Source organism: Lipotes vexillifer, unplaced genomic scaffold (assembly GCF_000442215.2).
Source record: "Lipotes vexillifer unplaced genomic scaffold, Lipotes_vexillifer_v1.1 scaffold414, whole genome shotgun sequence".
NCBI classification, from domain to species: domain Eukaryota; kingdom Metazoa; phylum Chordata; class Mammalia; order Artiodactyla; family Lipotidae; genus Lipotes; species Lipotes vexillifer.
The window spans coordinates 2465515-2487645 of record NW_006782864.1 but is presented as its reverse complement, the minus strand read 5'-3'; the positions used below and the strand labels follow the sequence as shown (position 1 = coordinate 2487645).

At 43.2% G+C, this 22131-nt stretch overlaps 1 protein-coding gene across 1 annotated transcript in view; it reads right to left on the bottom strand.

Annotated features, from left to right (window-relative positions):
• The window catches only part of ZMAT4 (zinc finger matrin-type 4), a 214526-nt gene extending 193244 nt beyond the window's left edge, over positions 1 to 21282 (bottom strand). The window contains exon 1 of the mRNA XM_007455489.1: positions 21181 to 21282. Coding sequence (XP_007455551.1) covers positions 21181 to 21282 — 102 coding nt within the window. The remainder of the gene's footprint in view (positions 1 to 21180) is intronic.
• Positions 21283 to 22131: the final 849 nt, after the last annotated feature.

The following is a 22131-nucleotide window of genomic DNA, read 5'->3' as shown; positions in this document are numbered from 1 at the left end:
AGTATATACTTTTTCAGATATATATATATGTGTGTTTGTATATATATATGTATATGTACATATATACATATATATACAAACACACATATATGTATAAAAAACTGAATCACTTTGCTGTACACCAGAAACTAACACAACATTGTAAATCAACTACAGTTCAATTTTAAAAATAACTGAATTTAAAAAATTAACTCAAAATGGTCCAATGGTCAACTGTGAAACCTAAAACAATAAAACTTCTGGGAAAAAATAGAAAATTTTTGAAATCATGGATCAGGCAAAGATTTTATAGATATCACATGAAAAGCACAATCCATAGAGTGTGAACAAATGGACCATTTGGACTTAATTAAAATCAAGAAGTACTGCTTTGCCAAATGTATAGTTAAGAGAATTAAAAGATAAGCCACCACCTGAAAAAATATATATTTGCAAATAGCATATTTGATAAAGGACTTGTATGCAAATATATAAAGAATTTTCAAAACTCAATTATAAGAAAACACACAATAAGATTTTTAAAAATAATCAAAGGATTTTAACAGACATTGCTCTGAATCTCAAATAAGTACATGAAAAGATGCCTCAATATCATTTGCTATTAGGAAAATTCCAATTAAAACCATGATGAGACACCACTACATACCTATTGGAACACTAAAATGATGTCTGACCATACCAAGTGTTGACAAGGATTTGGAGCAACTGGAACTTTCATACACTGCTGGGGGAATGTCAAGTGGTACAATGACTTTGGAAAACAGTTTGGGAATTTCCTTAAAAGTCAAACATCCACTTACTGTATCAGTTTGTTAGCCCACAGACTGGTGGGCTTAAACAACATAAATTTATTTTCTCACAATTCTGGAAACTAGAAGTCTGTAAGCATTACTGGCCTAGCTAAGAGTGTCACTGCACAGCTGGGCAGTGATGTCTCCAGGGTGAGGAGGGCTGTTGTGCTGCCCAACCAAGACAAGCAGTGAGAGCTCACCTTCTCTGGGATTGTGGACAAAGTTCCAGCTACGACTAGGTATGGGGGCAAAACAAGTCTGGATGGACCCTGAGGCATAACATAGTCTTATGTTAATTTTACCTATAATAAAAAGCCTGTTTCAATTTTCTACAGTTTGGTATTTGAGTTATATACTATGAGCATATATTATGTTGAACTGTTATGTAACTTCTTTATTTGTAAGTGAAAAAGATCATATATTGGCAATTTCAACCTTATATTTCTTTGATAATCAGAAAAAAATACATCTTGATTTTTCAAAAAACTGAAAACTATGTCCACACAAAAACCTGCACACAGATGTTTACACCAGATTTATTCATAATTGTCAACATTTGGAAGCAACCAAGATGGCAACAAAATTTGCCAAGTAGGTGAATGGATAAATAAATAGTGATACATCTAGGAAATGGAATATTATACATCCATGAAAAAAGATGAAGGAAACTGAAACGCATATTAGTAAGTGAAAGAAGCCAACATGAAAAGTCCACATACTGTGTGATTCCAACTATATGACATTCTGGAAGAGGCAAAACTATGGTGATGGTTAAAAAGCTCAGTAGATGCCCAGGGCTTACATGGAGGGAGGGATGACCAGGTGGAGCACAAGAGGTATTTAGGGCAGTGAAACTATTCTGTGTGGTACTGTAATGAGAGACATAAAACCCATAGAATGAATAACACAAACAGTGAAACCCAAAGTAAATTATGAGCTTGGGGTGATAATGTGTCATCATAGGTTCATGGATTATAAAAAATGACCATACCAATTCAGGATGTGAACCATAGGAGAAACATAGAAGTTAGGGAATATACAGGAACTCTCTGTACTTTCTGCTCAATTCTTTGGGTAAATCTAAAACTGCTCTAAAAAATTAAGTCAATTAATTTAAAAAGAAAAAAACCACCTTGCCTTTCATGGCCAAGTACAGACATTAAGGACAGGTGAGCGCAGGGAGAAAAATCCTAGGACAGGCTGTGTGCACCTGGCAGGAAGGCAGCCCTCATGTCTGCAGAAGGGGCCCTAAAGGAGTTCAGACCAGTCCCAAAGACACACTCCAACGACTTTCCAATCTGCCTGAGGCTGACCTTCCTTTCCTAACAGCACGATTTCACAGCAGCCTGGAAATCCTTTTGCGAATTTGCTGCTTCCTTTCAAGCATCACAAATTTTCCATGGGGGGGGCGGGTATTTCTAAAGCTCTGGTGGTGTTTAATCTCATCTCCAAGTCATGCTAAAAAGTCCAACACTTGCAAACATTTCCAAGTAAAATGAATAGCTTGTGACAAGCAGTGTCCCCAGTGTTTTCAAACCTGCATGTCAGGGAAGACAGGGACCACCCCATTTTATCTGGGTCATTTTCTTGCCCTGAGGTTTCCCAAGGTTGAGGGGTCCCCTGAGATGTGACATCTGTCATTACAATCCATCTGGATTCCTGTTGTCACCTCCTTTAGGAAAAGTGTGACAGACTTGCCACTCTTTTTTTTTTTTTTTGCGGTACGCGGGCCTCTCACTGCTGTGGCCTCTCCCGTTGTGGAGCACAGGCTCTGGACGCGCAGGCTCAGCGGCCATGGCTCACGGGTCCAGCCGCTCCGCGGCATGTGGGATCCTCCCGGACCGGGGCACGAACCCGTGTGCCCTGCATTGGCAGGCGGACTCTCAACCACTGCGCCACCAGGGAAGCCCCTGCCCCTCTTTTTGCGATCATAATAGAAGCACATATTTGTGTATTTTCTGCCCCACATCTGTACATTCCTCAAGGTCTTCCATCCACGGAAAACAAAACATGCTTATTTCTCCCCATTCTCCTGTATTCTCATTCGGTTGAACAGTATGGCCAATCTCACCGAAGAGAAGTTCCCTGGAATTAGTTATCTGTGGGCTGATTCAGGAGAGGTCAAAAGGCCATTTTTATTTTTACCTTTAAAAGAATTTTTTTGAACTGAAACAAATATCATTAAATAAAATCCATTGATCTATTCATGTGGGTCCATAACATGACAGTCCTGGGCTAACAAAACTCGGCAGCTTGATCAGGAGGTCAGGATACATTAAGGAAGAAACTGCCCTCAAGAGCCTGGATGGGAAATAGCTTGTCTGCACCAACAGCTGAAGAGAGGCATTGGGATCTGCCCTGATTCAGAATGTAGAACTGTGTTTACTCAACACGCTGTAGAGCAGGACCTGTCTCCATTGTGCATATTACCTCAAACCTGGGGCACCTAGAAAGGAAATACACACATACTGTGTTGCAGTTCACAAAGTGTTTCACCAGCCCAGTGACCCAGGCACTACCTGCTGGGAGGCAACAGTCAGGCTTCTACATCAGGCTTCTTCTTAAGGACTTTGCTTGGGCTTTTATTGCCTCGTTAAGGGGTGTATGCTGTTTGGATCAGGACATCACACAGTGGCACAAAGCAGATATGCACTGTCCCTGGGGCCTTCTGACCCTCCCTTTCCTATGGACACGGGTGTCCCCAGCCCCAGGGACCTCCCTTCCCTGCAGCCTCTGTTTTCTCTCCTTGGGTCTGTCTCAGCTGGTTTCCCAGATGGACAGCTGTCATCACAGATATGTTGGGCTCTAGCATGACAATGGTTATGTTAATGGCAAAACAAGAACTTGTAGATGGGGCAGGAGGGAGAGTGGGTGATAGTGGCCAACGTAATGTCATCATCCTGACAGAGGAGGAAGCTCGGAAAACAGAAAGTAACAGATGCAGAAACACTTTGTATCGTCTTGGAAACCCAGACAGAGCCAACAGGAGTCCTCCATGCTTCTTTTTCCAGATCTGCTCATTAAAGACTCCTGAGCAGTCCTAGCTCACGATCCTGTCGTCATCGTCACCCTCAGACCCTCCCATCAAGAATCTACTCTGGACCCGGCCCTTGCCTTGGGCCATATTTATGGCTGTGCACCCCATCACAGCACCTGACCTGGGGGCAGACCTCTTGGGCAGCTGTGGCCAATGGTGTGTATGTCCCTGCACTGCCCTCCTGTGAAGAGGCACTTCTGCACCTGAATCCTAAAGACACAAATAGAAAGCCCACTGCATCAACCCATCAAACATTTGAAAGGTACAAGCTACCCTTATGACACACCATGGTCACTAGACCAAGAGACTGCTCTTTAGTGCAATTTCTAGCCAACTTAGTTAACTCTAGAACTTACAGAGATGCCATTCAGAGCCTCGGCTGTCCCTAAGCTGAGGGGAGAATTTAGTGTCACACCTGCTCCTCCCCAGGGGCTTCTTATTGCTTTCACTGGCTGCGCTGATACAGCAATTGGGAAACTGTTCTCAGCAGCGGAGTGCATTATTGATTTAAAGGGCCGAGGCTCTGGGGCTCAGACTTTCTCCCCAGATTTACTGGATACAATCCATGGCATTAATGCTGCATATAAAAATCTCCCCATACTTTATAATGAACATTCTCCATCCTGCAAATCGCAAGCCAATGGCGTTCCTAAGCATCCAAAGTGATGCTTTATATTCCAATCACCATCACGACAAGTACCTTACAAGACACCGCTTACACAGGATCTCATCCCTTCCTATTACAAAATGGACCTGAGAAGCAAAAGAGGTACTTAAAAATATGGCTATGACTTTTGAGTTTTCCACATTTTCTTTTTCTTTGTTTTTCTCCCCTTTCTTTTCACTTCGAGTCTCAAATAGCATGCGTGAGGGGATGGAGAGGTTTATGCTGTGATCCCTCTCCCCAGAACGACCTCACTCTCTCTAGCTGGCAGAGGCGGGCGAGGCTATAAAGAAAGGGGAAGTTTTCACGCCATACGTAACCCTGCCTTGGAAGCGGGGTCGAGGCAGGCAGCGTGCACCGGCCGTGGAGCGCGCCCCTGCCGCGGTGCACGCACCTGGGAGGCTCCAATATGCACGCAGTGAGAGGGGGTGTCAACACCGCTGCCCGTCCCGCCCAAGCTCTACATCAGCCTCCACCCTCCCCAACCTTTTCCCTTTAGAGGAATGGTCCTGCATGATTTACTCAGATCAGCGCTGAAATGAAAACGAGAACATTGATATTCCATCTCAGGATGTTTCTCTGTGTGCGGTTTAGCTCAGGAGAAGGTAAAGAGCAAGTGCTTAAATCAGCAATTCACAGAGCAATTCACAATGCTGTCTGCTAACCACCCCCCTTGAATTTTACCTGGCTCTTTATCACCGTCTCGGTGGTATTTAGAAAAAGACAGAAAGAAAACTTTCAGAGCTGCAGTTCTGCCTCCAAAGCACTAATGAGAATGGTGTCTCCTTCACTCCCGGGCCGCCCCACACAGCTGCCGCCCAGACGGAAGAAGGTGCCTAGATTTGCACGCCTGACACAGTTCTCACAGTATCGCCTTTGTTTCTTCATCGAATCCAGTCTGGAATTCTTGCCCATTTCAGTCAAAGGCCATCTTGGTTTTTTCTCTTCCTTTTGGGTGTCTGGGAAGCTGCATGAAGTTCTAGGCCAAATAGCCACCTGCTGTGCTTGGAGAACTGACTGGCCCCGGGCAGGATTCACAACAGCACCAAGCCTTCCAGTCCCACGCAGGGTCCCCTCACCTCTGGGGTCAGCCAGTCCCCTGACCTCTACCTCCAGGCTCACTGGGCTTGCTCCTCTCTCCAGCAAAGCCAGGCTGCACACCTTTCGTATTCACTCTGACTTTGGAGCTTTGTGCCAACAGCCTGGAGCCTCCTTTTTCCCATGTCTGTAACTGCTGAAAGCTTCAGAGCCTGCTCACCTCTCCTCTGCGAATCCCACCCAATGATCCATCACGTCCCACCCACCAAAACACAGCCCAGCACCTGTCCGGGGGGCAGGGTGGGTCTGACCTAACCCTTGGGGCAACCTGTCACAGAAACAAGCCTAAGAGACTTGCAGTTTCCCAGATGAATGTTTCCAGAGGATAAGACCCTCTTGAATTCTGGAGTCAACCCTACAGTGCTGGGCGGGCTAAGCGGGGGTGAAACCAGTTATGCACTCGGTGTCTCACATCTTCCAGAGACTAAAGGGACAGCCCTGGTCCTTACCACCTGGAGTGGCCCTTCATTTTTATTAAACAGAGAACGTGTAACTCTGCCCCATTAATATTTTAGCTACAAGACTGCTTTCCTGGGCAAACACATTTTGGTCTCTAAGATGCTAATGTAGTAAACATCACTTCTTATTCCTTCACCCAGAAAACATTTCAAGAAAAATTCTAAATGTCATAGAAACCCAGTGACATCAGATCAACTTTCAAACTTTGTTTCTGCCTCAACAAAATCAGCACATAAACACCACACACCCACGTCTCATCTGAGGCACGCCAAGCCATTCCAAAGACATCTGGGTTTTTAAAGTACCAGAGCCAAGGGATACCATGCCTTTTTAGTGCCCTCAGGTTATCCAGCTTTGAATTATTTCTCACTACACGCAGTTCCTAAGCCAAATAACTTGATGAATTCTTTGCACACGGACACAGATTAAAGCAGCTTTTCAACATGGAGAACTTCATTATCATATAAATTTATTATATGGATTTGGATAGGGTGCAAGTCAAATCATATTTCTGGGTCACCATATAGATTGAAAAGGAGACACGAAGCAAAACAGCCAATTGGGCAGGGGTTAGACGTGTCACCTACAAAATAAGGAGTATCTACTATGACTTTCTTTTACGAAAATAAAATGCTTTTTTCTTTAGATCAAAGAAGACTACCGTGGGAGCACCTAAAACAATAAAAGTTTCCATAACGAATGTTAGAGAACTTTGTAAAGAAGATGTGGTAACGAAAACGCAGCTTAAGAATTGGGGGGAAAAAAGAGTGCATATTTTGGCTTTTTATTACAGGATATTTAAGCTTGGCAATAAATGTTAATTTAACATCTTTCTAATGGTTGGCAATGTAGCTGTGTAAAGCCGAAAACTCACCTCGACTTATTGACAGAGCTAAGTTTTTTTTTTTCCTTTGGAATGTATTTTTTTTAAAAAACATCTTTACTGGAGTATAATTGCTTCACAATGGGGTGTTAGTTTCTGCTGTATAAAAAAGTGAATCAGCTATACATATACATATGTCCCCATATCTCCTCCCTCTTGCATCTCCCTCCCACCCTCCCTATCCCACTCCTCTAGGTGGTCACAAAGCACCAAGGACACAGATGAGTTTTAAGTGACACTGTTCGTCCCCAGGGTAAGTGCACCACACTGCAAAAAAAGTGCTTAGCCTCACTCGATAAACCCTACTGTGGCAAGGGCCACATTAAGCATTTTCACCCAGGGGAGGAAACAAGGGAACCAGATGGAAAAGGCAAGCAAATCAGTAAAGAGGGAGAATAAAAGACCAAAACTGTAAAAGAGGAAGCCAGAAAAAATAACCTTCCATAGGGTGTTTATCCTGGATATCAATTAACAAAAAGAAAAAAATCCCCAAAGTGGTATTCATTAAGACCCTCTAGGTTGCAGGACAGTGACGAGGGAAAAAAGAAATTAAAAGCATGACCCTTGGTCCTCAACACAATTCCAATTTAGTTGAAGAGGAACGACTAAACCTTAGCCAATGAATAGAAAACAATAAATAACGTCAAGAACTAAGTTATACAGTTGTATATGTGCTCATGGGTTATATGTTTATTAAGTTGTATTTCTCTGAAATTTTAATGTAAAAATGGGTTTAAAATTGAATAAATGGATAGATATCCCTGCTTTAAGGTAAAATGACTTGATACTGTAAAGATATCAACACTGTTTAAATTCATTCTGAAATCTGGTGGAATTCCAATCAAAATTTCAACTGAGTTTGTGCGGTAATATTCAAGCATGTATATGAACAACACAATTGGACACTGAACAACTAACTAAGACAGTTCTGCAGTGGCAGAGGAAAGAGATGTGACTTGTCACTCTCAGATATTAAGACATGACACCAAGGGATAGTAACTAAATACAGTATGGACTGGCCCGGATAGACAGAATCACAGAGCAGAATAGAAAGGTCTGATTTGGAGTCAAGTACACGTGGAAAATGAACATATAGTAAAGGTGGCACCACAAATTATGGAGAAAAAAAGGACTGTAGATGGTGGTAGGACAAGTGGTTCACCATATGGAGGAAAATCTAAGTGGACTCCTACCTTATACAATATACAAAGGTAGACTCCAAACAGAGTTAAAGACATGAATGTGAAAAACAGAAATGTCATATTAATAGGAGCTGGGATACTCAAAGTCTTTGTGATCAATCAATGGGAAGAACTTCTTAAAGAAACTGTAAGGCAGAAAGTTTATTAAATGTATCACATAAAAATTAAGTAGCTTGGGACTTCCCTGGTGGCACAGTGGTTAAGAATCCGCCTGCAGGGGACACGGGTTCGAGCCCTGGTCTGGGAAGATCCCACGTGCTGCGGAGCAACTAAGCCTGTGTACCACAACTACTGAGCCTGCTCTCTAGAGCCCACAAGCCACAACTACTGAGCCCGCATGCCACAACTACTGAAGCCCACATGCCTAGAGCTCATGCTCCACAACAAGAAAAGCCACTGTAATGAGAAGCCCGGGCACCACAACAAAGAGTAGCCCCCGCTCGCCACAACTAGAGAAAGCCCGTGCGCAGCAAGGAAGACCCAACACAGCCAAAAATAAATTAATTTTAAAAAAATTAACAAGCTTAATAAATAAAATGAACAAAGGACATCACGAGCAGACATAATAAGACGATGACTGAATGGGAGAAGGTATTTCCAGTGTCTAAACTCAAGAAGGAATATACGAGGAAATCAAAAAGAAAAATACAAGAATACTGACAGAAAAATTGTCAAAGAATATGAACAGAAATCAGCAACAAGAAAATGACAGCAAAAGGGTTAGTAAGTATACAAAAAAAGTTGTTCAAACTTTATAATAATTTGAGAAGTGCAGTTTCAAAGGACAAAGCTATCACATAGCAACTAGATTAGGAAAAAATGAGAAGCTGGATAAAGACAGTTATTGGCAGAGATGTGGCTATGGGAACCATCACCCCCTCCTGATCAAGGCTCGGTCAAAGTGATAACAGGGCTTATGAGGCACAAGGTCCCCTCTTGTCTGTATGTCCATCTCAGAAAAATGCCCATACAGGTCCTTTAGGAAACGTGGTTAAGGTTGTTTGTCCAGCATTGTTTGTGTTCATGGGGGACCAGAAGAAACCTAAGTATCCATCCCTGAAGGAATGAGAAAGTCAAAATATGATAGCTGCTCACTGTGGAATGTTGAGCAGGAGGTAGAAGAAAGAGATTAGATGTACACATAGGAACGTGGATGATTCTTAGAAACATCATGCTGAATGAAATAGCAAGAATGAAACTCACATCACAACGCCATTAAAAAGACATGACTAAAAAAATTTTTTTAAAAAGACATGCCTACACTGTGCCTAATGACTTCCTTCCAAAGACTGCAATATGGAAAAGGAGGAAAATAAATCTGCAGTGGAGAAACCTGAGAACACTACCTAGATCCAGGAGATCAAGGTCACCATCACCAGGGACCCAACCACTTGATGACAGGACCCTTGATAGGATGTGATGAGAAAACACTTCACCTCTGGGATCTTCCCCACCAAAAACCTATAAACCCAGTCTAATCACGAGAAAATCAGCAAACAAATCTCCACTGACTGTCATTCTACTAAGCACGTGACCAATAATCCTTAAAATTATCAAGGTCATCAAAAACAAAGAAAGTCAGAGAAACTGTCACAGTCTAGAGCAGCCTAAGGACACTGGATGACTAAATGTAACGTGGAATCCTGGACAGGATCCTAGAACAGAAAAAGGAATAAAGAGCGGACTTTGTACATTATATAATGATAATAATAATGCGTCAATCTGGGATCCTTAGCTGTGACAAATGTACCACAGTAACTCAAGATGTTAACAGTAGAGGAGATGGGGTCAGGGTACACCACAACATTCCATATTACATTTGCAACTTTTCTGTAAATCTAAAACTATACTAGAATAAAAATTATTTTAAAATATACATGTATATACCTGGAGAAAACTGTAATTCAAAAAGACACATGCACTCCAATGTTCACTGTAGCACTATTCACAATAGCCAGGACATGGAAGCAACCTAAATGCTCATCAACAGAGGAATGGATAAAGAAGATGTGGTACATATATACAATGGAATAGTACTCAGCCATAAAAAAGGAACGAAATAGGGCCATTTGCAGAGATGTGGGTGGACCTAGAGACTGTCATACAGTGTAAGTCAGAAAGAGAAAAACAAATACAGTATAACGTCACTTAAACATGGAATCTATAAAAATGGTGCAGATGAATTTACTCACAAAGCAGAAATAGAGACACAGATGTAGAGAACAAATGTATGGATACAAAGGGGGGAAGGGGGAGTGGGATGAACTGGGAGATTGGGATTGACATACATACACTACTATGTATAAAACAGATAACTAATAAGGACCAACTGTATAGCACAGGGAACTCTACCCAGTGCTCTGTGGTGACATAAATAGGAAGGAAATCTAAAAAAGTGAGGATATGTGTATACGTATAACTGATTCACTTTGCTGTACAGCAGAAACTAACACAACAGTGTAAAGCAACTATACTCCAATAAAAATTAATTTTAAAAATAAACAAAAAATTAAATAAATAAAATATACATGCCCACAAAGCAACATACATTTCAAAGACCATATACAAATAAAAAATATGTCAACCCTAATAAAATGGTTATCTGTGCAGATGCAGGGAAGATGGGCGTAAGGAATGGGGGTAAAAGAACACCCCTAACCTTCTCAGAGTACCGAAGGGGGAACTAAATTCTGGACGGGTGAAGTGACGCCGCTAGGATTATACTTACAACTCAGGCCTCTGACCTTGAGAACACCGGAAGCTCTTTTCCTACCTCAGGCAAACTCTGCCTGCTCTGAGGATAAACTGAGTGAATTCACTCCACAGATACAAACTGGGGAATTTAGCAGGTGGGCCAAGAAGGAGTATGAATGTTTCCATGAAGTGGAAAAAGAAGATGCTGCTCTAAAGTAAGTGACGGAATCCCATAGAATTCCCCAGGTTAAACACAGGGGCTGCTTTAGGGCCACAGAAAGCTGGGGAGTAAGATGAGAGGTATCATTTAGGGCCAAACCTGGAGAGGTTTAGTTTCTAGTAAGTCAAGAGCTACAAGGGATTAATGAAAACAAGGATGGGTTGGATTTCTGGAACCGGAAGGTGGAGAAACATCCCAAGTCAAAGGCAGCATCTGGGACTGCAAGGCCAGAGCAGAAGGAGGAATATTTGGGGCAGAGATAGAAGAGAGTTTTGCTCTATTTTTCCTATTTTCTCAGTAAAATCTAAAACTTTCCATCTGCCTGTAGGTTTTTCAAGGTGAGGGCTGGACTGTTTCTATAGTTGAGTCAGTGGAGTGTGTGGACAGGAGAGTCTTCCCAGCAGCTGGCATCGTGGTGGCACAGACGTGCCCAGAGGCCAGGAAACCTGAAGGATGGGTCAGGGAGAAGGGGGCTGCAGGCAGGAGGGGGCAATTTGAAGGTGGTAGGGATCCTGCCTGAGTAGGTACAGTTATGCCTTATGTATGATCCTCAAGGAAAGGGATAGAATTCAAAGCTAGAAACATTCCACTCAAAATTAAAGCATCTTAGGGCTTCCCTGGTGGCGCAGTGGTTGAGAGTCCGCCTGCCGATGCAGGGGACGCGGGTTCGTGCCCTGGTCCGGGAGGATCCCACGTGCTGCGGAGTGGCTGGGCCCGTGAGCCATGGCCGCTGAGCCTGCGCTTCCAGAGCCTGTGCTCCGCAACGGGAGAGGCCACAGCAGTGAGACACCCGCGTACCGCAAAAAAAAAAAAAAAAATTAAAGCATCTTAGTAAAAGCCTAAAGAAACGAATTAAATGCTCAAATCACAGAGAGGGAGGGAAATATGATGCCCTCAACATCTTCTCCCAAAGCATCCGAAGAAACGTGGGCAAGACACCACAGCGGACAGCAACACTCCAACCCACTTCCTTAGGTCATTAGCCTTCAAGATTCCCCTGTCTGCTAACATCTTCTTAAAATAATCAACAAGCCCACATGGCTCAATGACTCGGAAGTCGGAAATGCGTATGCTTTCAAGGGAATGCCGGGAACGGAAAACTGGAAGCAAAATTGTCACTGTTAATAACCATTCAGTAGGAGCCAGGATCTGAAAAGTAACTGACCTGTGTGTCACGAAACGGGTTCACAGCGAGAATCTTCCTGCTACCAGAATTTTATCGAATCTGCCAAGGAGTCATCAGTCAATTCAGTAAATTCTTTCTTTACAAACTGTGATACATTCATATCATGAGAAACTAAGCCACAATTAAAACAAACAAAAAGTGGAGGGTCTAGCTTGCTGCCGTTTGTGAAAAGTAAAGAAAAGGAAAAATTAAGTTGTAGCAACATGGGTGGACCTAGAGATTGTCATACTGGGTGAAATAAGTCAGATAGAGAAAGACAAAAATAATATGATATCGCTTATACATGGACTGTAAAAAAAATGGTACAAATGGACTTATTTACAAAACAGAAGAGAGTCATAGGTGTAGAAAACAAACTTATGGTTACCGGCGGGAAAGTGGTGCTGGGGAGGGATAAACTGGGAGATTGCGACTGACATATTCACACTACTATATATAAAATAGGTAACTAATCAGGACCTACTGTATAGCACAGGGAACTCTACTCCATACTTTGTAATGAGCTATATGGGAAAACAAACTAAATAAGAGTGGATATATGTATATGTATAACTGTTACACTTTGCTGTTCAGCAGAAAGTAACACAACATTGTAAATCAACTCTAATAAAATTTTTTTAAAAAATTAGGCTGCATCGATATGCATAGATCATTTCAAAGAAAATCGGTCACCCAGGATTCTTCTGAGAAGGAGAACTGGGTAGCCGAGAAACAGGGATAAGTGGAAGAATTTTCACATTATACACTCTTCCACCCTTTTTGAATTCTGAGTCATATAAATTTACCCCCTCGTCAAAAAAAAACGAATAAAATGTTAAAAATAAAAAGATTAAATATTGATATGTTTATCCCCCACTCTTTTCTTCAAAGACTTTAAGAAGACATATCAAAATACATCCACCTCTGAAATAAATAATTGAGAGGTCCAGATTTAAATTAAAACAGGGGAAAGAAAATAATAACATCCAGAGGTAAAGTGAACACAATAAATGTGCACACAGAATCCTGTTGCTGGATGTGGCCATAAATCTGGTGGATAAAGCAAAGCAGGAAAGTAGATCAGAGTCAAGGGCCTGTGATAAAGCAGCCTCTCAAGCAGAAGAACACCTTTCCTTATAAGGGAGAGCAAAGAGAAATTTCTCCCAAACATCCATCTTTAGAAGATGCTGAGATACCAAGGACAGATCCCCAGCTTCTGCCCACAGATGGAGAGCCCCTGAGTGTGGCGTAGGCAGGCCGCTCATCACCTGGGCTCCCCAGAGCTCGGAGCCTGGGAGACCGGATGGCGGGGCCCAAAAAGGCAGAGCAGAGGGGGATCCCCCCAGTTAGACATGCCGCTCAGAACACAGGCTCCAAATTCCAAATGGAAAATCTCTGGGCTTGACCAATTAAGTCAGAGGAGTTGGAGAGAAAATCCTCATTTGATAGCATTGTATTTCTTTGTCTCAGACAAACAACACATGTTGGCTTCAGTTTTCCACTCATCATGGAAATGAAATAGGCATCCACTTCACAGGGTCCCCCAGACACGTGATTGCCAGAGTTGTCTGTTTGTTTTTAATACATTTATTTATTTATTTATTTATTTATTTATTTATTTATTTTTGGCTGCGTTGGGCCTTTGTTGCTGCGCGTGGGCTCTCTCTAGTTGTGCCGGGTGGGGGCTACTCTTCGTTGTGGTGCGTGGGCTTCTCATCGCAGTGGTTTCTCTTGCTGCGGAGCATGGGGTCTAGGCACACAGGCTTCAGTAGTTGTGGCTCACGGGCTCTAGTGCGCAGGCTCGGTAGTTGTGGCGCACGGGATTAGTTGCTCCATGGCATGTGGGACCTTCCCGGACCAGGGCTCGAACCCGTGTCCCCTGCATTGGCAGGCGGATTCTTCACCACTGCGCCACCAGGGAAGTTCCCCAAAGTTGTGTTTTACATGTTTGTTTGTCAAGAGCACTCCCTTGGGGATGTACAGCCTTTCCTTGGGGATGTACAGCCTTTCCTCTCTTCCTCTTTCTTCTCCACGTGCCCCCCTCCATCCCCAACGAACCCACAAGCAGGTCCTAGTCACGATGTCCCTCTGGTGTCACACACATGCAGTGCACAGAGGCAGTGTTGTATGTTCACCAAACCGGCTCCATTTTCCTCCAGGGAACCCAGCTAAGCCACAATGGTTGCCCAGCTTCTCATGCAGTCAGAAGAAAACATAGGCCTGAGGTCTGGTCAGCGGAATGTGGGTGAATATGGTGTTGTCACTTGCAGACCTGGCCCCTAAAATGTCCTGCACAGTCACCCACATTGCCCATCGGTCCCTCAAATGTCAGCTGGACTTTGATACTCAGAGCAACTGATGGCTCTATCATCTTTGTCAGGAGCAAAGACAGTGGAGCCTCTGTCAACTTTTATCCTAAGTAATTACATGGTACAAAACCCCCTCTGCTAACCCACAATGGGCTATAACTCAGGCAGTGAAGAAATTTTTATTTCTAAGATGCTGAGATTTTTGTGACTGCAGTTAGCCTACCTTGTCTAAGATAGAAATGGGGGTTCTCCCATAACAAGACACCAAATATTTGGCATTGGCTTAGCAGGTGGAGAGTTAGGTGGGGAGGGTACAGATACAGCAGATCCGGGATATACACTGACAAAATATTGGCAAAGCTACTGCCTATAATACCCCGGAGGGCAGACCTGCCTCCAGAGCTTATGGTGCTAGAACTGGATGGTTCTGCACGAGGAAGTGGTTAAAATTCTAAGAAAACTAGAAGAGGATGGAAAGACAGATTGCTTGGATAGATGGTACCTGTTCCTAGTTGCCTGTTCCTAGGTTTTTTATAAAAGTATCAAAGAACTACAAGAACTATGATGTGTAGCTGACACACTAGAAAATAGACATAAGCAAAATAAAAAGCTATTTCAGAAATTTGAGACTTAGAGAGTTGGAAAAGTCATTTGCTAATTGCTTCTAGACACCTCAAAGAGATGTCATTTTTAAGTATAGTTGATTTACAATATTATAGTTGATTTAAAATATTATATTAGTTTCAGGTGTACAGCAGTGATCCCAAATTTTTATAGATCATACTCCATTTATAGTCATTATAAAATATTGGCTATATTCCCTGTTCTGTACAATATATCCTTGTAGCTTATTTATTTTATACATAGGAGTTTGTACTTCTTGATGCCCTACCCCATCTTGCCCCTTCCCTCGTTGCCTCTCTGGCATTTTAGAAGACATTGTGTATTGGAGACCCCGTGAGATTTCTCAGTTGCACGTTGTGACTCAGGCCTTTGGCAAAAATCAGGTCAAGGATGGGTCTTTCCACCCACTTTTAGATAACCTCAAGGTAGCCACGATGAAACTGAAAAATAGAGGCACAGAAGTGAGGAAGCAATATAATAAACAGCCTTGAAATTATGTCTGGGAAACATTGTATGGTTATGACATGAGGAGCTTTCTGAAAGGAAACAAATCAGAAGCCTTCTGTATTACTGAGAGAATTGTATTACTAAAGCTGTTATGATCTGGAATTAGAAAAGCTTTGAGTAGTCTCCAAACCTTAAATCAATCTCAGGCAGAAAGTGGGCTGTGAGTGTTGGTAAACTGGCCAGACCTGCTGGAATAAACAATAGAAAAACATACGAACAGGAACAAATTTCACAGAAGCTCAAGAGTCTTCATGAATTGGTCAAGAAACAGACATTGAAGAGTATCGGGCAATCAGGGACATGAGGAAAGGTAGTAAGAATTGCTTTAGCCTGGGCAGATGCACCAATAATTGTAGTAAGAGCATCTGGGAGAAATTAAGCATGTCATGACTATAAGAGATCTGAAGAGACTAAAACAGCAAATCTCAGTGTACAATGCAAAGGAGGCATCCCCACAGGACCCTGCGATAAAGATCCTTCATTGTCCTCACACAGTTAGTACTTGCATCTCCAGGAGCACATCACCGGTGGTACCCAGGAGAGATGCGAATGGTGTGAGGATACAGCGAGCCCTGCCGATATTCAAGTCCAGTTAGCGTGGTACCTGGCAGGACTGATGCAGAAACACAGCACAGCGTTGACCCCCAACTCTCACACATATGCCAGGAGCTGTCCAGCTTGCGTGCTTACTCAGGCAATTAGCAAAAGGAAGAAGCAAAGTGGAGAAGGTGTGAGGGACTAAGGGGCAGAAGGCAATAAAGGCACTGGTAACACCAAAACGTCAAGACACTAATCAGCATATACTGGAGACCTCATGTTTACCTTGTTGTCTCTACCCAGGAAACACTTATGCCCTATTCACTATTGGACCTATAGAGACTAAGAGAGTGCCCTTCAGCTATTCCCCACTTTAAACAGAAGCTAAGGAAGGCAGAGTTCTGTTGGAATGCCATCAAAACAGGTCAAACTGAAAAATCCGTTTCAGCATGCCCCTGCAGACCCAATGCACCTGCCGCTAGATTCTGACATTCCCGGGGGGACTGATAGGGTTCACTTGCCAGGACGGACATTACTACAAGATTCAGAGATGTCTGAAGAGTCCCCCATCAGCTTAGAGAACCGCCTTTCCTATAACTGCAGAACTGTCACCTCTACACTGAAGGCCGCTCCGAGAGTATAGAGCGACTCCGAACGTACACCATCGCGTCTTCTGGTGCACCCACGAACGCTTCCATTACACCTGCCCCACTGCTTCCCTCTGCCAGTCCCCACCGCAACCTCTTCATCACCCTCGAAGTGCCCATGAGCAACAACCAGGGGCCAAGCTGTGGAAATAAATGAGAAACACAGTGCATGACTCTGGCCTGCCCTCAGGAAGCTTGCAATCTTGTTTGGAGGTGCCTCTGAGACACGGATTTCACAAACAGTGATTAATTACACGGCCAGCAAAGTAACACAAGGGTATTAGGGTTCACAAAACGGGCAAGGCATCGGGGCTGGCACGTTCTGTCCTTTTGGTTTCAGTTCTCAATCCTCTTCGTCCTATGCTTAGAAAAGCAGCCCTTCCCTCATGGCCTCAATGGGAAACAAGTTCTAACCTCTGTAACATTCAGGCATATTCATTTGAAAGCTTTCCCTTCCCCTCTGTGTCTGTGTCTACTTGTTCTATTGATTCAGGCTATTCAACCAGTGAGCAGAGACAACATCTAATTCTATTTTCCACCGAAACATTACATGTTATTAATGCTTAGCAAGTAAGAAAAACAATGTGTTTATGTTTCCCCATTTTTTCAGCCCAGGACTTCATATGCAAAAAGAGATCTTAAAAGTATAGCATGGAAGGGTTTGGTCCATTAGACATTTATTAGGTTGTGTCCTCCTGTACAAAGGTTCAGGCTTTTAAATGAGACATGAAGCTATTAGCCATTACACGTCTGCTTTGTTATTTTCCTCCTACTTCAGCGGACTGGCACATTAGTCTCGTGGCAAAAGTCATATCAAGAGCTGTTCTTTTAACAACAATACATCTTGACCACCATCGATGGGCTGTCACTCAGAAATGCACAATTATTTTTTACACTCTCAAATACTTAAGAGCCTCACAAGAGTCCAGACTCCCCTTTCCTTACCCCTTGATCCCACCCTACCTGTAGGTGCTGCCAGCCTCTCTTCTCCAACACAAATTTTCCAGTCCAGCCAAGCCAGCCTCCTTGGAGATTCCAAGGTTTCTTATTCTAGTAACCTCTAAATTTAACACATCCACTGAAACCTCGAAGATTCACGTCATCCCCACAAATCTCTCTGGACCATAATAGCTCTCGGTGATGACTCACCCTTTTGAATTTGGAATATGCAAAGATATAAAAAATTAACAGCACAACATAGCATATACATCAGACAGTCAAATGGGCAGAAGAATGAACACTCTGTTTATATCAAGTTAGATCGGCCTCTTTTTAGGAGCAGAATCTACAGAGCCTGTTCTCGGTACCACACACATAGATACCACACACATAGATACCACACTGAACTATCCATGGCTTTGCCTTTCCAAGGAAGTTTATGAGCCTCTTGGAGGCTCACATAACCCAGAACCGCCTGCAATATCAAATGCTAATAGTGCTGGGCATGCAGGAAATACACCGAAGATTCCTACTGATTTGCCCTGTAGGGAGGCTGGGAATATGATCTGGTCAAACTGAGAGTAAAATCATACTCAAGCAATAAATCAGTGAAAGAGCATTGAGAATAACTGTAGCCACATTTTCAATGAACTGACTGGGATTTGGGACCGTAACAGAGCTGGACCCTATGAGACCTTCCCGGAATGGACACCCACCCATGTCCTCCGCCTGCCTCTTTGTCTGTAGGAGAATGTTAGTCAAAGAATAAATTTAGTCAGAGAAGTGAGAAAATGCAGAAAGAGGAAAATGGTCAAGCAAGACAAATAATAATACTTTAACCATTAAACAAAGTCAAGGACCTTTAGTTCTTCCTCCAGGACTATAAATAATATTCTGAACCACGTCCTTCGAGCTGTTTTGCAGATACTGAAACCCTCAGCAGGTGGGAGAAGTTAACTGTGTGCTGCCCACAAACACACAGACCCCAGACGGGCTGGAACCAGATGGCTGATGGTGCTGACTCCCCATTACCTCACCACCAACCAATCAGAAGAATGTCCATGTGCTCAGCACGCCCTGCTCCTTGAACACTGTAAGACCCCTCACTACCCGCACCAGGGTGGGACACACAGTCTTGAGGGCATTAGGCCCCCTTTGCCGGGCAAAGCAATAAAATTATTTCTTTCTACTTCCCCCAAAACTCTGTCTCCGAGATTTAATCCGGCCCCGGTGTACAGTGGTCAAATTTTGGCAACAGGACTCACAGAGACCCACTCTACGTGAAATTTCAGCAGAGGGGGTGTCGGGGGTGGGGGTGGGAGGGATGAATGGCATGAAAATATCAGTTCTCAGATGGCCTTTGAGATCATCTGATAGGAGCCATCCTCCTAGAGATGAAGAACGTCTCCAACCAAAGCTGGAAGACCAGAGACCACACAAAGTGCGCTCAGTCCCAGCTATACCCTTCCCGCACCCGCAGCAGCTCTGCATGTGTATTTCCCCCGAAGCAAGTACCCACCTCTACCTGGAAGCAGGGGATGAACCCTCGCCCAGAGTTCCCATCCCTGGTTAACAGGAACACATTTCATGTTGTTCTGATGATATGTAACTGGGTTAACTGCAGCTCTGTTGTGATCGCTTTCTCTTCTCCCTCTCATCTACGCTACATGCAACAAATCTTAACACATCCTCTAAACAATTAAGTTATGCCACAGCTGGTACAGTGTGGTAACAGGAAGACTTGACTTCAAATAACTAAACCCGTAACTGAGCAGCTAAGATGTTTTTCCTTTAAAAAAATTTTTTTGTTGTTTTCGATTTTCTGACATTACTTTTCTAGCTCAGGTAACAACAAAGCAGTGCTTGGACAGCGCCACCAGGCTATTTTTGTAAACAAAAGCTCACTGAACAGCTCTGATGTGCACATGCTGTCCCAGAAATTATGGAAGATCAAATGAATAAAACTCTCTTTCTGGCCTCAAGAATCTAGTAAGATGATTAAAAATGGAACCCAAAAAGTCTAATAAAGGGAGAACATAATAGGAGGCTGTGGAATTTCAGAGCAGGGACAAATTCCCTGATTTTCCTTCACTGGGAAAATGGAATTAATAAAAACCATATGTGTTTACAAAGCAACATCTACAGAATTTCGAAATTCTTAATTTCAAAAAATGGCTATCTTCCGTTTTGATCATCCTTCTGCATTCACACTCCCTTCCTCTTCCACTCAGTTGCCTACTGCCAAAAGAACATGCTGACTTTTTTCACAGAGGCTGACTTAAAAGTTTTCTCTGAAGAGCAAGTTTGCTTTGCCTTCATCCAAATATTGATGCCACGGAGTTAATAATGAGCAAAAATGTAATTTTGCACGTTTGCCACACTGTACAGCTTCCGAAGTGTTTTCACAAATGCTACTTTGAGGGGTCTCTCTGGTCACCACAAAACCCTGAGGACAACACATGGTCCGATGAACGCGTCGCTCGGTGTGTGTGTGCATGTGATTATTATTATTTTCCTCGTGCGCGGAGGAATCTGAGGCTCAAGGAGTTTGGTGAGTGACAGTGACAACTGGCATTTGTCAGACAAAAAGAAAATTGCTGGCTAAGCCCTCTAAGCTAAAACTACTTACAAATTATTGCCCTTGAAAGCTCATGTTCTCGCTGGTATATGTTCTCTTGCAAAGCTAACGGCCCTGAGAAGCATCTGGGGGCCCAGGCTCCCCTTTTCTCCACGCGTGCCCCCCTGCCATTCCCTCCTCAGAAACTGGTCGACCTCTCTCCTCTCATCCTCTCTTCCCAATAAAAGATCTAAAAGCAGCCATTTGAACTTCCATCCTAAAAAGCCAAAGCCGATGAATTATGTCTTTCAAGAGTATCTGGGCTTTAAAACTTGGGCATCACCCTGCGGGGGGATGTCTTCTTGCTAATAAACCCTTTTGGGGGCAGCAGCCAGGAGGTGGGAGGAATTTGGTGCTGAACCACTGATGCTGCTATGTTTCCCTCCAGTGATGAAGAAAGGGCCTCTGAGCTTTTCTTCAGGGTCAGAGAAGAAAAGAGAAGCTGGCACTAATGAAACCTGGGCTGTGTCCCTGAAAGGAACTTCAGGGATGAGCAATGACAGATTTAACAAGTAGAGAAAGCCCACTGGGTCCCCAGGGGCTGAGGGACAAAGAAAAAAGCAGAATTTGGGGAGCAGCCAGGGGCCTGAGAGTGACATCCCCAGCGCTCTCTCCAGCCCCACGCATGCACATTTGTCCTGGCCTGATCTCAGACTCGCCGGCTCAAGCCCTGTGCTTCTCAAGTTCTGCCCCAGGTCCAGAAAGCAGCACCCTCAAGTCCCACAGCCTTGACCCAGGCTACTCTTGCTTCCATTTGAACACACTAAGTGGGAGAAGCTGTTCTTACCTCGTAGTGGGCCACGCGCTGAGATTCCGATATCAGCTGTGCACTGCACACCTTGCAGTAACTGTCTGTAAATAAATCCTGATCGATATCGGAGGACTTCATCAGGCTGAAAGAGAATCAAAAGAAGAGAAAGGCAAGATGAATCCACTGCTTTGGTTTTTAAGCAGGACACTAAGTGTGTGAAGAAGCCAGGAGCCCGGTACGAGATCCAGTGATGGTGACAGTGGGGGAGATCTCCCCAAATCTTTGGGGTGACCATGTCAATCGACCTTAGTAAGCGTATAGGTGACCATTTTCTCATAAATGCTCAACAGCGTGGCTGATACCCCGAAAAACTGAAATCCAGCTTTAGTTTTCTTTGTTTGACAAATCAGACCTACATCTACTGTATTGTCAAGGATTTATGTGAAAAGACATCTTCAGAAATGATTCATATTAGCAAAATATTGTAAGCACCCAGTATAGACAACAGTAGGAAATAGGTTAAATGAAATTTTGATACAGCCACACACTAGAATACTACATGGCTCCCAAATCCAAACTCCGATCAAATCCTTTAAGAAAATGTTTAGTAAAATAGGAAAAAGTTGACCATTAACAACAAAGGTTTACAAATCAGTATATACAGTATTATACTAATTTCTTTTAAAACGTGTATAGGTGTGCAGAAAGCCAGTCCAGGAAATTTTAACAAAATGTTAATAGCAGTTATCTTTGGGAGATTATAGGTAATCACGTAATTTTCCTTATTTTTACATTTTCTACAATGAACATGGATTGCTTTTGCAGTACATGGAAACAGGTTAGTTTTGTAAAAAGACTTATAAGCAATATCAAATTGACTTTTGAATTCAGTAGCTTTACTTAGACAGTTAAAAAGTAAAATCAGACTAAAGTATCACTTTCTTTGCAAGTCTACACCTTGTAAAGTGAGGAGCTCTCATGATTCCT